The 16,371-nt window shown below is 36.8% G+C and overlaps 2 protein-coding genes across 2 annotated transcripts in view; one reads left to right on the forward strand and one right to left on the reverse strand.

The window, feature by feature from the left end:
* The window catches only part of LOC311302671 (uncharacterized protein), a 382,374-nt gene that overhangs the window by 86,904 nt on the left and 279,099 nt on the right, over positions 1-16,371 (reverse strand). The gene's annotated exons all lie outside the window — the stretch shown is intronic.
* Positions 728-16,371, forward strand: part of ctnnbl1 (catenin, beta like 1) — a 57,856-nt gene continuing 42,212 nt past the window's right edge. Inside the window, exons 1-8 of the mRNA XM_084428668.1 lie at positions 728-878; positions 2,430-2,612; positions 4,824-4,930; positions 5,173-5,312; positions 6,176-6,273; positions 7,526-7,619; positions 13,763-13,854; positions 15,534-15,606. Coding sequence (XP_084284794.1) covers positions 849-878; positions 2,430-2,612; positions 4,824-4,930; positions 5,173-5,312; positions 6,176-6,273; positions 7,526-7,619; positions 13,763-13,854; positions 15,534-15,606 — 817 coding nt within the window. The 5' untranslated portion in view covers positions 728-848. The remainder of the gene's footprint in view (positions 879-2,429; positions 2,613-4,823; positions 4,931-5,172; positions 5,313-6,175; positions 6,274-7,525; positions 7,620-13,762; positions 13,855-15,533; positions 15,607-16,371) is intronic.

Genomic DNA, 16,371 nt, shown 5'->3' on the forward strand with positions numbered 1-16,371 from the left:
TTTCCTTTTTTTAAGGGATTTCAATCATATTTCAAGCAATTCAAAAGCATCTTGTTGAACAGTGCACATCTGAAGCGTCTCCGCTGAAGGAAATAATCCATTATTTTTCTGCATTAATATATTGGACATATTTTCTTATTGAGCCGATATTGATAACATTAAAACTGAACATATATCGGTCGATACCGATATGGTGGCCGATATATCGTGCATCCCTAATGCATGCTGCTTCATATATTATGAAAATGTTATTCAGTTTGCCGCTTGCAGAGAGTAGTTTGCTAGTTTTCCATTAAGAGTGAGATTAAGGGAAACTGTAGCTGTGTTGCTGTAATCTCTGACTGTGAATAATTAAAGCTGTCTACTTACTTGCTTATCTTGTAGGGAAACAGATAAAAACGTGCAGCAACGTTTGCATAAGCCAAACAGCACTGGACAGAATGACTGTTATAGATTTGTGCAAGTGATTTAAGGTAGTGGATTAAAAATGTCTGCTAAGAAATAAATGCTGCATTGCAAGAGAGGTTTAATTTCCTGCTTATCCAATACACATATTAATACATGTTTCTGGACTCAGTGTGAACTATTCTTTAGTTATTTCATTGTGGCATGCAATACTTTATTTAATAACCATACAAATCCTGGCAGATAAGGTGTGTGTGCGTGTCGTAGTGTTGTAGTTTGTTCTCCTCGCCTGCTGGTGTCGCTGCTGAGTTCGTCTCTCCTCGTCTCGCGCCGGTTACTCACGCGAAGAACAGATATCAAGTTTTGTTCACAAGCGTGTTGTGTTTACACGCTGGTATACAAAACATATTCATTTTTAAGGATTATAAGACAGAGAAATCATCATGGATGTAGGAGAGCTGCTGAATTATCAGGTACTGACATGTTTAATGTCTCACCGTGATCTTTATTCGGATGAGTTTGTCACTGGTTCTGCTACTGGTGTCAATGCTATCTTAAACTTTAATATTTAATGCAGAAATAAACTGTTTTTAGACTATTACACATTATTTAAACGTGTTGTAAGGTTGTTTAAGAAGGTAAAAGCTTTATTAACCCGTTACCCAACTGGTACATACGCATGCGCGTTATTGAGTGTTTGTTGTTATTATACGTTTATAAAAGCATTAATTTGTCTTTTCCTCCCTGATGTAAAAGTACTGTGGTGGTGTAGTCAATATAAGATGGGTATTTGATTTACCATGGTACTGAATAATTACCATATCCATGTGTCTTGAAATAATACCATGGCATCATGCCCAAGAACTATGATAACACTGTCATTTTGTAAATTTGCAATTAAATAACATTTTCTAGATCAACACACTTTACTTAAATATATACATGCGTGTGTATTTATATATACAAAATAATTATACACAGTACACACACATATATTATGTAAACACAAACTTTTATATATATATAATGTGTGTGTGTGTGTGTACAGGTTTAAATAGGGGTAGGGTTGTGTGATGGGTAGGGTTAGAGTGTGTGTGTGTGTGAGTGATGGGTAGGTTTAGGAGTTGGGTTAGTGTGTGTGTGTGTGTGTGTGATGGGTAGGTTTAGGAGTCGGGTTAGTGTGTGTGTGATGGGTAGGGTTAGTGTGTGTGTGTGATGGGTAGATTTAGGAGTCGGGTTAGTGTGTGTGTGTGATGGGTAGGTTTAGGAGTCAGGTTAGTGTGTGTGTGTGATGGGTAGGGTTAGTGTGTGTGTGTGATGGGTAGGTTTAGGAGTCGGGTTAGTGTGTGTGTGATGGGTAGGTTTAGGAGTCGGGTTAGTGTGTGTGTGTGTGATGGGTAGGTTTAGGGGTCGGGTTAGTGTGTGTGATGATGTGTAGGTAGTGTGTGTGTGTGTGATGGGTAGGTTTAGGAGTTGGGTTAGTGTGTGATGGGTAGGTTTAGGAGTCGGGTTTGTGTGTGTGTGATGGGTAGGTTTAGGAGTCGGGTTAGTGTGTGTGTGTGATGGGTAGGTTTAGGGGTCGGGTATGTGTGTGTGATGTGTAGGTAGTGTGTGTGTGATGGGTAGGTTTAGGGGTTGAGTTAGTGTGTGTGTGTGTGTGTGATGGGTAGGTTTAGGGGTTGGGTTAGTGTGTGTGTGTGTAATGGGTAGGTTTAGGAGTCAGGCTAGTGTAAGGGGACAGAAGAATATACAGTTTGTACAGTATAAAAACCATTATGCGTATGGAGAGTCCCCACAAAGATAGCGAACCAGGCTGTGTGTGTGTGTGTGTGTGTATACAGTACCAGTCACAAGTTTGGAAACAATACTATTTTTAATGTTTTTGAAAGAAGTCAAAATTTGTATGCGGTACCCCAACATTTACATAAAAATAGTTGGATGAAAACATAGTTACTGTTGAGAATGATCAAATGGACCGTCTGGATCCGTCCCGTCTTCACTCTCTCGTGAAATCCTCTTTTCAGCCGGACCGCGGAGCGAAGAGACCCCGAGAGGAGGACAGCCATGAGGACTCGAGAGGCAAGAAGAGCTCGGGCCGGGACGCCGGACGGGTCCTGGTGAGGTCAGAGCTGGACAGTGAGGAGCAGACGGGAGACGGGGACAAGATCCTGGAGAGACTGATGGATCAGGACGGAGAGGATCCAGAGGTGAGGACAGAGCATATTCATGTGTGTGTGCAACACGGAGGTTAAAGGATGCGTTCAGGTCATGTCGGAAAGACCGTATTTATGAGTTGAATGCACATGATTGGCATCACAAAGTCGTGAGTACGAGTGGGGAAACTCTGAACTTTCTTTAAGCCGGTTTAAGAGTTAAGAGTTATTATTTACAATAAAACTATTTAAGCTGCATGTACATATAGATAGTATAGTAAAATTACGCTATAATATACTGATTTAATTCACAACACTTTCATTAACGTAATAAAAACAAACAAAAAAATGCCCAATCTTTATTCATCAAAATAGAAATGTTAAAAATCTTGCTAATTGTTTTGTGGAAAAGGTACACCACCTGACCCGAGTGACTAACCCACCAAACGTCATAATTAATACGCCGTATTAATAATCCCAGATGCACTTGTATCCACCAAGAGCCCTCTGATTGGTTTATTATAAGCATAGTAACGCTCACAGTAATGTGTGTTCAGCGAATAACGCTTTCAAGATAGGATGTTTTGTGACAATATAATTTTTTAATATGTAATACAGAATTTAATAATACAGTATATAGTAACTGTTATTAAAATCAAGCCAGTTTGATTTCATTGCACATTGTTTCATAGCAGCTTCATTAAAAATATTGCAGTAATATGTCTTAAATAATGTACGGTCCTGGTTTAGCAGTTCAATTAAAAGAAAATGATGCCATAATATATTTGTAATGAAGAATTATATAAACATACACTGCCGTTCAAAAGTTTGGGGTCAGTAAGATTTTTTTATGTTTTTAAAAGAAGTATCTTCTGCTCACCAAGGCTGCATTTATTTGATAAAAAACAATTAAAAAAAACCCAGTAATATTGTGAAATATTATGACAATTTTCTATTTTAATATATTTTAAAGTGTAATTTATTCCTGTGATCAAAGCTGAATTTTCAGCATCATTACTCCAGTCTTCAGTGTCACATGATCCTTCAGAAATCACTCTAATATGATGATTTGCTGCTCAAGAAACATTCATCATTATTATCAATGTTGAAAACAGTTGTGTAAATTTTTTCCCAAATTTCTTTGATGAATAGAAAGTTCAAAAGAACAGCATTTATTTAAAATAGAATATTTTCTAACATTATAAATGTCTCTTTACTGTAACTTTTGATCAGTTTAACTCATCCTTGATGAATAAAAGTATTGATTTATTTTATTTCTTTCCCCCAAAAATAAAATAAAAATTCTTACTGACCCCAAACTTTTGAAGGGTAGTGTTTAATGTTGCAAAAGCTTTAGATTTCAGATAAATGCTGTTCTTTTGAACTTTCTATTCATCAAAGGATTTTGAAAAAAAAATTACACAACTGTTTTCAACATTGATAATAATGATGAATGTTTCTTGAGCAGCAAATCATCATATTAGAATGATTTCTGAAGGATCATGTGACACTGAAGACTGGAGTAATGATGCTGAAAATACAGCTTTGATCACAGGAATAAAGTACACTTTACTGTATATTCACATAGAGAACAGTTTACATTGGAATAATATTTCACAATATTACTGTTTTTGTTTGTATTTTTAATCAAATAAATGCAGCCTTGGTGAGCAGAAGAGACTTCTTATAAAAACATTAAAAATCTTACTGACCCCAAACTTTTGAACGGCAGTGTACACTGTTATACAAAATACTGTTTTTAACATTTTATTTCCCAAAACCAATGATTGTTTTGTGTAGTTATAAATAATTCAATTTAATGTTTTTTTTTGTTTTTTTTGTCTGGTGCCAATAATAATAATAAAAATAATTTATTTAGTTAGGCCAAATGCCGATAGTATAAATCTTACCTGTTTAACCTGTTTTTAATCAATAAGGTTTTTTTTTTTTTATGTTTTTTTTTTTCGATATTATATGGATGGGAACTGATGTTGTGATGTGATTGCCGATATTACAAATCTATACCGTTTTGCATATTCATTTTTTTAAATGGCATTCACACTAGAGCTCCAGTGTTGAATTGTTCACGCATCAAAACATAATAATGTACAGCAGAACAGATGAATAATAACTGTTAAAACTTTTAGAAATCTGGTGTAGAAAAAGAGTATTTTTAACTGGGGAAAAAGTCTCATGTGTAATTCAGAGGCGCACTGTAGATGAGAATCATGACCTTTGACCTTCTGACCTGCTGTGTGTCTGCAGGGGGAGCCCGTGGATGAGAGCACCGTGAAGAAAATGATCCTGACCTTTGAGAAGAGATCCTACAAAAACCAGGAGCTGAGGATCAAGTTTCCCGACAACCCAGAGAAGTGAGTTACGGAGAACTAAAATCTCACCGTTCACTCTTAAATGTGAAATGAGATGCAAACGTTAATCCACAGTTAATCTCACAGAGAGCGATGACGTCAACCCATGTGCATGACATATGTGATGCTTTGCTGTCGCTATTTCGTTGTATGTAACGGTTACGTTTTTGCTATGTACTTATATTTCTGATACCGTGGCATTAAGAAAAAAAGAGAGAAATGACATCACTTCCTGTTGTCGGCAGATTCATGGAGGCGGAGCTTGATCTGAATGACATCATCCAGGAGATGCACGTGATCGCCACTATCCCGGAGCTGTATCATCTGCTGGTGGAGCTGAACGCGGTTCATTCTCTGCTCGGCCTCCTCAGCCACGACAACACTGATATCCTGACCGTCACATGACTTTAGAGTGACACCGTGTCCTAACCAGACGACATATCATGCGATGTGTGCTGTTTTGTGTGTGTGTGTGTGTGTCGCTGAGACTCAGGGAAAATGCTCCGCTGGTTCGGATGCTAATATAGTTATCAATATAGTTATGGTTGTTGGTGTGAACAGGCCTTTAAATTAGTTTTTACGCACAATATATTGGCATTTTTGTTTAACTTTTATTCATTAGATTTACATTTATTTAGCAGATGCTTTAATCCAAAAATTAATGTCTAATTATTTTTTACATTTTACTCAACCTAAAAAAAATTGTGCATTCAAAAAAAAAAGGTGTTGGCTACCATAACACAATTTTTTTTCTGTAAACAACCATAACGAGAGGAAACATTAGTTATTAGCCATAAAATACAAAAAGTTTGGGGTCAGTAATTAAACATTATTTTATTTTTTATTTCTTTTGCTCACCAATGCTGCATTTAATTGGTACAAAAAAGTAAAAACACTACAATTTAATTTTTTTTGATGAATAGAAGTTACTTTCATTTATTTGAAATAGAATCTTTGGAATGTTACAAATGTCTTTTCTGTCGCTTTTTATGTTTGATCCATATTTGCTGAATTAAAATATTAATTTGTATAATTTCTTAAAAAAAAAAAAAAAACTTCCTGACCCCAAAGTATATATTGTTTATATATATTATTGCACATAAAAAAAATGGTTATTGGCCATAACACACCAAAAAAGATCAATATCTCTATGCATCCCTATATGTCTATATGCATCCCTATTTAACATATGCTTATGTTTTATCTTTAGCTGATGATCAGTATTCTAAATCCTTAACGTTGAATCACATATCAGCATCGCGGTGGTTGATCTCCTGCAGGAACTGACAGACATCGACACGCTTCACGAGAGCGAGGAGGGCGCCGAGGTGCTCGTCGACGCACTGGTGAGAAAATATTTATTTAATAATCAGAGAAAAACATCATCAGTGTCGTCGTTAGAGGAGATCACGGGCGCTAGCGGCTCACGGCCCATCAGCTCAATGACATTATTATGAGAAAATGACATGAATTACGACATGCGAGAAATTTAGTCTGGTATTGGGCCTGACTTTTGCGTAGAGAAAGAGAGAAGCGATGTAATATCCAGACTGTTGTTGTGTATGTGCATCAGACGGATGGAGGAATCAGGAAGAGCGCGTGAACAATCAGAGGTTGATTGAGTCGTGTGGGTCTGATTGCTGCTGTCTAGTATTTGTGTTGTGCATTCAAGCAAACGCATTAACACGTCTGAAAGAGCAGCTCCGCGGACAGGCTACAAAATAGGGCTTGAAACGTAGTGTGTGTGTGTGTGTATATGCTTTATTTAGCATAGATTAGTAGTGTAGTCAATCATTTTATCCCTTAAAACTCATCTTTGATCACCAAAATTACATATTTACATGTTTTTTTCCTTAAAAAGAAGTTTAAAATAGCTTGAATGTAACTCGACACCCTTGCCTCATTTAGTAAACGCGGTTCTATGAATATGCAAATGAGCCCCGCCTCCACTCACTCACTCAGCTCAGAGATCCACTGGTTGACGATCACACGTTGATCTGATTGGTTACAAGGTAGTTTGTGACGTCAGAAACACCAGCGATTTCAAAGCGTGTTTTTGAGACTGTCTTTGGTTCACTGCAGTTTTAAGCAGAAAATACTCAGCAATGCTGTCGACTTATGAATTTACACATGGTTTGACTTAAAGCGTATTAAAAACACCACGTAGACACATAAACAACATTAAAAGCTGGATTTACACCACAGGGGGACTTTAAATTGATCAAAAGTGACATTAAGGACATTTATAATGTTAGAAAAGATTTATATTTCAAATAATAAATGATCACAGGAATAAATTACCGTTTAACATATATTCACATATAAAACAGCTATTGTAAAATGTAATTATTTCACAATATTACTGTATTTTTGATCAAATACAGCCTTGATGAGCAGAAGAGAGGCTTAAACTCCTGCAATTTATCATCTACTTTCATATTTGTATGGCTTTTTTATTTATTTATACATCACAAAGTTTTGCGGCGTGTCTAAATTTAGTTTTAAACCATGATTTGTGTGATTTATCTTCTAGCATTAGCCTAAATAAACCCTGACATATTTGAATGTTTGTTAAATAGCTTTTATTTGTTTGTTTAGTTGGAGGGTCAGGTCGTAGCTCTCATGGTGCAGAATATGGAGCGCTTGGACGAGACGGTGAAGGAGGAAGCGGATGGTGTTTATAACACTTTAGGTAAGACACAACAACCAACACACACACACACACACACACACACACACACACACACACACACACACACACACACACACACACACACACACACAGAGCTGGAGTCAGCCAATGCACAGGGTTTTATCTGTCCAAGGGGAAACAAAGTCATGTTTGCAAATTCCCAAACTATAAAAAGCAACAGATAATCTCTGCATTTGCCAGGTTAGAGTATAATAAAAATAAAAATATCTCTACAAAAATTCAGAGGTTTCTTTGAGATACTTTGTAGCGAGTTAACTAGATCTGCACACTCACAGTAATATATGAAGAGTTAATATATGAAGTGCCATCTGAAATTTTCTTCTAGAATGATCATTTTTATCAAGCTCGTATATTTAAGTTCAGTAATTTCACTTAAATGACAATTAATAGGTCATTTCCATTGCCATTTAAGTGAAATTACTTAACTTAAATATACAAGCTTGATAAAAATGATCATTCTAGAAGAAAATTTCAGATGGCATTTAGAGGCTTTTGCATCTGAACTCTTCATATATATATTTATATACACACACACACATACAAATATACATACATACATGTATGTATGTATATATGTGTATATGTATGTGTGTGTATATATGTATATAGTATGTGTGTGTACACACGGTAGATAGCCGCTATATATAAAATATATAATAAATATATGCAAAAAAAAAACATATAAATAAACATTTTATGTATTATAAATATGCAATATAATTATTAGGGGTGTGCATTGGCACTGCCCTCACGATTCGATTCGATTACGATTCACCAGGTAACGATTCGATTCAATTCGATTCTACGATGCATTGCGATGCATCAGAATTCTACTGCACACAACAAGGCAACATTTTCATCAGTCATGAGGCAATACAAGCAGTCAGATATTGAACAACAGATTTTATTGGCTGCTATGTGTGTATTATCACTCTCCTGTATCTTTGACATAAATGTCATTAAATAAAATTGAATGGTACAGGGTATTGGATATGGCATTTTCAAACCTGAAAAAGAAAGCATAAATCACTGCTTTCAGTGCTTTGAATGAGAAATGTTTCTCTTCTCTCTGCTTGAGAACCATTTGAAATTAAATTTCAACTTTATTGTCCAACTCAAGGCCAGAAAATAAACAGTGTAGGGTGTAACGGTTCACAAAATTCATGGTTCGGTTCAATACGATACACTTGTGTCACGGTTCGGTACGTTTTCGATACAGCAAAAAGAAAGAAATGCCAGAGAAATTTCCTTGATTTTTTTTTTATTCTTTTTTTATTAGAACTAACATCATAAAGTATGACATTTTTTTTCTTTGAGCAATGATGGAGCTATAATTGACTCTTCTTAGGAGCATATAAACAAATGTTTATTTTAGTTCAGATTAACATTTGAGGGCAGCAATGTTATTCATAATGTCGAAATAAATCCGACATAATGTTACTTGAAAGCATTATAGCCTACTATTCCTGCCAAACTTCCAAAGTTGCAGTTAGTGTTACTACAGTAAATCCATGGTGAATATTGCAGATCTGTGGACACTGGATAGTTCATGTTTGATCCGTTAATAACGGAGAAATGTGAATGTTTCTCACTAGATCTCGCAGCGATGTTATTACTTTAGTGGCGAGTTCAAATGCTTTCTTTATGGATCTCTTAGCGTTGTGTAGTATAAGATCGGCTCGCGCTGCGTTGGTCCAAACTGATAAACAGTCCGTCACGAGTAGCTCAGTTTCGTTCCGCTTACATTGCGTTTGCCACTTGATGTTGTGGTCGCGCCAGCGTCTACATTATGAGCGCGCTCGCGACGCGCTTACATTTGAAATAACCGTTCGGTTTGAAAAATGCGTGCCTTGTACCGAACGGTTTAGTACGAATATGCGTACCGTTACACCCCTAAAACAGTGACATAATCGATTATGGCACTTTGCCGCATCGATGCTGAATCGTGCATGCCCCGCATTGCGATGCATCGCCGAATCGATTATTGTTGACACCACTAATAATTATATATGTATTGTAAGTGTTCCATCTGAGTCTAAAACGTCCTTTAATTAGGGGTAAAATGCTCAAGCACTCTTTTAAAGCTGTTTTGCATGTTGGAAACACTGCGACTGGCTTGCGTTTACAGGTTTGGTTCTGGATAGATGCTGTTCAGCTGCAGAGAGAGAGATAAATGCTCTGACTGAACGGATTTAAACGGCACATTTCCTCCATTTCTTTCTCTTTCCCTATTTCCTCTCCCGTTCCAGTTCTTGTGTAATCTCTTTCCCTTCCTCGTGAGATTTCTCTCTCTCTCTCTCTCTCTCTCTCTCTCTCTCTCTCCCTCTCTTCCTCCCTTCCTCCCACTCATCCGCTGTGAGATTTTTCTCCCATCATGCCTCTGATTGAGTTATCAGGTGTCTTCAGAGTCTTTTATAATACAGATGAGTCTCCCAACTCCCCTGTGATGTGTCATATAGAGCTGTTCGCTCTGCTCGCTCTTTCCGTCTTTGTGTGTCCCGCGCTCGACAATGAGGATTTCTTTTCTTTTTTCTGCTAGTCCAGGAGGTGGTTCAGATTTTTAGTGACATTTTCTCAGGCCCTGAGGTGATAGGTGTGTGTATATATATACAGTGCTATGCATAAGTGAATACACCCATGCTAAAGTTGACTAAAAAGAGGAATAAAAAATCATCTTTTGGAAATTGAACTTAATGCCTTAATTAAAAAAATGAGGAAAAATCCAAACTTTAAGGACACCAATTTTCTTTGTGAATGAATAATGTATCGTAAATAAATAAATGTTCTTCCTTAAAATACAGGGTGCATAAGTCTGGACACCCCTATGTTAAATCCAGAAGAATATCGCACCGAGCTTAGTTCAGGGTTGGTCAATGCAGTGATGATACTGTTCACCGTGCTCGAAAGCCTGCACATGCACCTGTACATAAGATTTCGCAGTACAGCAGGGCAGTTTGGCAAACCCACATTTACAAACAGTTGGCTTGCACTACTCCATCGTGGGACCCTCAGTAGCATCCGCATGGCATCATTATACGCTACAATTAGCTTTTGCATGCTACTCTTTTTGTAGCGCCTCCACTGGTGGGCAATATACATGGTAGTGCAATACGCCTTAAAGAGTCTGATTTTAACAGGTGTTGAGCACATTCCAAACCTGCGGATCAGCATGTTAGCCTGTCCATAAAGCATGCCACACTGTCTGTAATGTCTCTGTCATCAGACAAGTCTGCAGTCACATAGTGCCCCAAATATTTACATTCATTAGTGACCTTAAGTCTATTGCCTGACAAAAAGAAATCAGGGAATGCCAGTTTGGCGTCCTCTCTGCTCCGGGCTATCATGATAATGCTTTTCTTTGAGCTGTATTTTATATCAAAGTCTGTTCCATACTGAGAGCACACATGCAACAGCTCTTGTAACCCAGCGCTATATGGACAGAAAGTAACAAGGTCATCAGCGTACATTAGGTGGTTAATGGTACTGTTGCCAACCCTACAGCCCGTTCCACAATCATTTAAAAACCTTGACAAGTCGTCCATATATACATTAAATAAAAACGGAGATAAAATGCTGCCATGTCTTACTCCATTTGACACACAAAAAGATGCATATATATATATATATATATATATATATATATATATATATATATATATACATATATATACATCATACTTTCAGTCATACCATAAATGTGAAGCGTGCACTTTATTCCAAGTCTTTGTGTGAGAAACTCGACAAAAACGTCATTTTTCAATGTAATTTAGTCCGAGAAAAAACGTATGAAGCATTTCCAGAAACATTAAATATTATGATCATCAGTGTTTGAAATGCATGTTTTAAATCAATGATACAAAAAATATATGGAATAAATGCTTATTTATTTTATACATGTAAAGTGACAGCAGCCTAATATTCCCGCTGTCTGTTTTTAATGTTAATCAAACCGCAAAATCACTCATTACTCTTGACTGAATAACTTTTGTAATTTTAATAAGGATTATTTAATAAGGATGTTTAATTTATTAATTTATGCAGTGTTATTTTACATTTGCTTTCTTTATTACATTCCTGTACCTGAAAACTACTGTCAGACCTTCATGAAAAACCTGAAAAGTATCTTTGTTATATTGTATTTTTTTGTGCTTTTGTTGCTAATTTGATTATTTGTTCTTATTTTATTACTGACTATTTACTTGTCTTTAATAATGGTTTAAATTTAATACGAGTTAGGCTAGTAGGTTTAGCTGTGGTATCGAAATTGGTGTAAAGACTTGTGAATTTTCACTGGTTTCTAAAGTTTTGGTGTCATTACGGTCTGTTTTTGCAAAAACAGTTTCATGGCAGGTAAAAAATACTTATGGCCGGTAAATTTGAAGTCAAGTCACTGGCCATTGGCAGGTGTGGCAAAAATGTACTGTATTATACAGTGTGTGTGTTTGTATATAAATAGTTATAATATATGTGTATGTACAGTATATGGGTATATGTGTGTGTGTGTATGTATGTATGTATAAAAAAAGAGTTAGACATGAGATGAGATGCGTTAGACATGCGTTGCATTGAGTGAGACATGCGTTGAGTTTAGTGAGACATGCGTTGAGTTGAGTGAGACATGCGTTGAGTTGAGTGAGACATGCGTTGAGTTGAGTGAGACATGCGTTGAGTTGAGTGAGACATGCGTTGAGTTGAGTTAGACATGCGTTGAGTTGAGTGAGACATGCGTTGAGTTGAATGAGACATGCGTTGAGTTGAGTGAGACATGCGTTGAGTTGAGTTAGACATGCGTTGAGACATGCGTTGAGTTGAGTGAGACATGCGTTGAGTGAGACATGCGTTGAGTTGAGTGAGACATGCGTTGAGTTGAGTGAGACATGCGTTGAGTTGAGTGAGACATGCGTTGAGACATGCGTTGAGTTAGACATGCGACATGCGTTGTGATAGACATGCGTTGAGTGAGACATGCGTTGAGTTGAGTGAGACATGCGTTGAGACATGCGTTGAGTTAGACATGCGACATGCGTTGTGATAGACATGCGTTGAGAGAGACATGCGTTGAGTGAGACATGCGTTGAGTTGAGTGAGACATGCGTTGAGTTGAGTGAGACATGCGTTGCGTTGAGTGAGACATGCGTTGCGTTGAGTGAGACATGCGTTGAGTTGAGTGAGACATGCGTTGAGTTGAGTGAGACATGCGTTGAGTTGAGTGAGACATGCGTTGAGTTGAGTGAGACATGCGTTGCGTTGAGTGAGACATGCGTTGCGTTGAGTGAGACATGCGTTGCGTTGAGTGAGACATGCGTTGAGTTGAGTGAGACATGCGTTGAGTTGAGTGAGACATGCGTTGAGTTGAGTGAGACATGCGTTGAGTTGAGTGAGACTTGAGTTGAGTTAGACATGCGTTGAGACATGCATTGAGTTAGACATGCGACATGCGTTGTGATAGACATGCGTTGAGAGAGACATGCGTTGAGTGAGACATGCTTTGAGTTGAATGAGACATGCGTTGAGTTGAGTGAGACATGCGTTGAGTTAGACATGCGTTGAGTTAGACATGCGTTGAGTTAGACATGCGTTGAGTTAGACATGCGTTGAGTTAGACATGCGTTGAGTTAGACATGCGTTGAGTTAGACATGCGTTGAGTTGAGTGAGACATGCGTTGAGTTGAGTGAGACATGCGTTGAGTTGAGTGAGACATGCGTTGAGTTGAGTGAGACATGCGTTGAGTTGAGTTAGACATGCGTTGAGTTAGACATGCGTTGAGTTGAGTTAGACATGCGTTGAGTTGAGTGAGACATGCGTTGAGTTGAGTGAGACATGCGTTGAGTTGAGTGAGACATGCGTTGAGTTGAGTGAGACATGCGTTGAGTTGAGTGAGACATGCGTTGAGTTAGACATGCGTTGAGTTAGACATGCGTTGAGTTAGACATGCGTTGAGTTAGACAAGCATAGACATTAGTCTCACTGCAGTTTCTCCATCAGTTATCATGGCAACTAGGTGAAGCAGACTTTGCAAAAACTAGGTCATAATACAACACACATGATTCATAAAAGTGTGCGTGTGTATGACAAGCTTGGGCGCTCAGTAACAGCAGATCTCTGTGTGTGTTTGTGACAGCTGTGATTGAGAACATGGCTGAGTTTCGTCCCGGGCTGTGTACAGAAGCAGCCCAGCAGGGTTTGATGCAGTGGCTGTTGAAGAGGATCAAGGTAACACACCATCCCTCACTCCTAATGCAACTTCATTCACTGATGCCTCTTTATGAATGTTAGTCTGCTTATTAATATAGTCTGATATGGAGTTTGACTGATTATTATCTTGGCTTAACAAAACAAATATACTGTCATTGTGCAAACTTGGCTTGAATTTGTCCAAAATCTCTTAACACAAGACCAAATTTGTCTTCAGCTGTTATTTTTTTTAATGAATTAATCTCTTTATGCATGCATTCATTTATTTATTTATTTTTTTTTTTTTTTTTTGCATGTATATACTGTTATTGTCCAAACATGGCTTGAGTTTTTCCAAAATCTCTAACATGAGACAACATTTTCCTAGAGCTTTAAAACTACATCTGGTTTGTTTGTTTGTTTGTTTATTTAATTATGCATTCATTTTTTGCATTTATATGCTTGACTTGAGTTTACTCTAAATTCTCTGAAATGAGACCAAAGTTTCCTAGAGCTTTCAAACTTCATCTTGTTTGTTTATGAATTTAATTATTCATGCATGCATTATTTAAGCATTTATTTATGAATTTAAGCATTAGTTTACTCATGCATTTATTTTTTATGCACTTAAGTGTTGATTTATTTACTCAGTCGTTTAAACATTTTTTGTGTTTATTTTTGCAGTTATTTAATCATTTTATTTTTGCATTTATATACTTGGCTTGGGATTTTTCAAATTCTTTAAAATAACCCAAATTTCCTAGAGCTTTCAAACGTCATCTGGTTTATTCATTTATTTATGTTTGTATGTATGCACTTATTTATGAGTTTAAACATTAGTTTACTCATGCATTTATTTACTTAACCTGGAATTCATTTATGCACTTTAAATGCATTTTATAAACTTTCTTTTTAGCCGTTTATTTATTTATTTAGTCATTCATAAGCATTTTGTGCATTTTTTTTGGCATTTTTTTTTTACGCATTTATTAAATCCTTTATGCAAGTACTTAGAGTTTTTTAAATAAATGTATTTACACTTATTATTTACAAGTTTTGCTTAATTAGTTGCCTAATTAATAATAATCATAGCTATGCATGAATACATGGTCAGCAAGGTACACAAGTGTGTAATTCCTGTGCACCAAACAGAATTGCAAAAATCATGACCCCATTTGTTGAGTCATGTTGGACTACTCAAACACACAGCAGTATTTCAGTATTTTAAAAGCACACTTTTGATATTACTTAGCGTTGACTCTCTGCACATTAAACTGGGATAGACATCAAAAAAATTACACACTTCACCCTTAAAGTTAAAAGTCAAGCAAAAATATATATATATTTTAAATAACTTCAGCCTTTTTTCATGGCAGTGAACAGACAGTGTCAGCCGGTTTGAAGTTGGCTGTACGTAATGACGGGTTTAACTCGATCATTTATTATTTTTGAGCTGGATGTGAGATTTTCAGAAGAGCTGTAGGCCTGCTGCCACAATTCACAGTGTTTTTTTATCCACGTGAGGTGAAATCCTCCTCAGATTTACTGCTGGCTGCCGGAATAAGAGCATCATGCTGTTCGAGTCTTAATGCTCCCTGAAGACTTCCATGAATCCAGCGCACCAGCAATTACACTGACAATAGTGAAGACGACGCACAGATCGAATGGGGCGCTGCTGCCAACGCCATTGAAAGTGTGTTTGTTGTGTTCCCAAACAGGCAAAGATGCCTTTTGATGCCAACAAGCTGTACTGCAGTGAAATACTGGCCATCCTGCTACAAAACAATGACAGTAAGGAAAAATAAGGGACAGATTGCTTTGTTTAGGGATGTGCATGGGTTTATCAATGACTCCAGTGCATTAAATTCGTGCTGGTGAATAATTGCAGACTCGGTGTTGAAAATATGGAGTAACAAACTGTTAAAGGCTTTTTCACATCAATGGCAACATTCACAGCGCATTCTTGATGTGAACAGGCCTTTAGCTTGACATTTTGTGACATTTCCAGTTGATATCCCACTGGTTTGTCAAAATGGTTTGTTGATAAAAATTGCTATATTAGTTTGATAATATTTAGCATTTTATGGTACTAAATTATATTTATGCAGTAGTTATAATCCATTTATTCCCTTTTTTAAGCATGTACATGTCATACATCTTTAATGCTTTGGAGCACAGACTGAAGTTTGGTCTGTTTTTAAAGACGACACTTGGAGGATTATTGCTGAAGTGAAAAAGTATAAAATTTGACATTTATTCTTATGATAAACAATTTTAGATTTTTATATGAAACGCATATTTTCCCACATTTTTTTACTCTAAAACTGAAAATCAAAGCCATAAATCTAAACAAGCTGTGCTCCAAAATTGAGGTTGATATCTGAAAAAATGAAATTTCAGTAAGATTTTGTTTTGTGCGCAGTACCAAACATTTCCACTGGGTGAAAGTCGCTTTCCCATTCATTGAGCAATGCGCTCAATTTTTGACTGGGAACAGTGACTATTTTTTTCAGGACCATTTAACCTTTTTGAATCGTCCAATCGTTTTTATTTTGT

The sequence above is a fragment of the Rutilus rutilus genome (genome assembly GCF_951802725.1).
Source record: "Rutilus rutilus genome assembly, chromosome: 13".
In the NCBI taxonomy this organism is placed as follows: Eukaryota; Metazoa; Chordata; class Actinopteri; order Cypriniformes; family Leuciscidae; genus Rutilus; species Rutilus rutilus.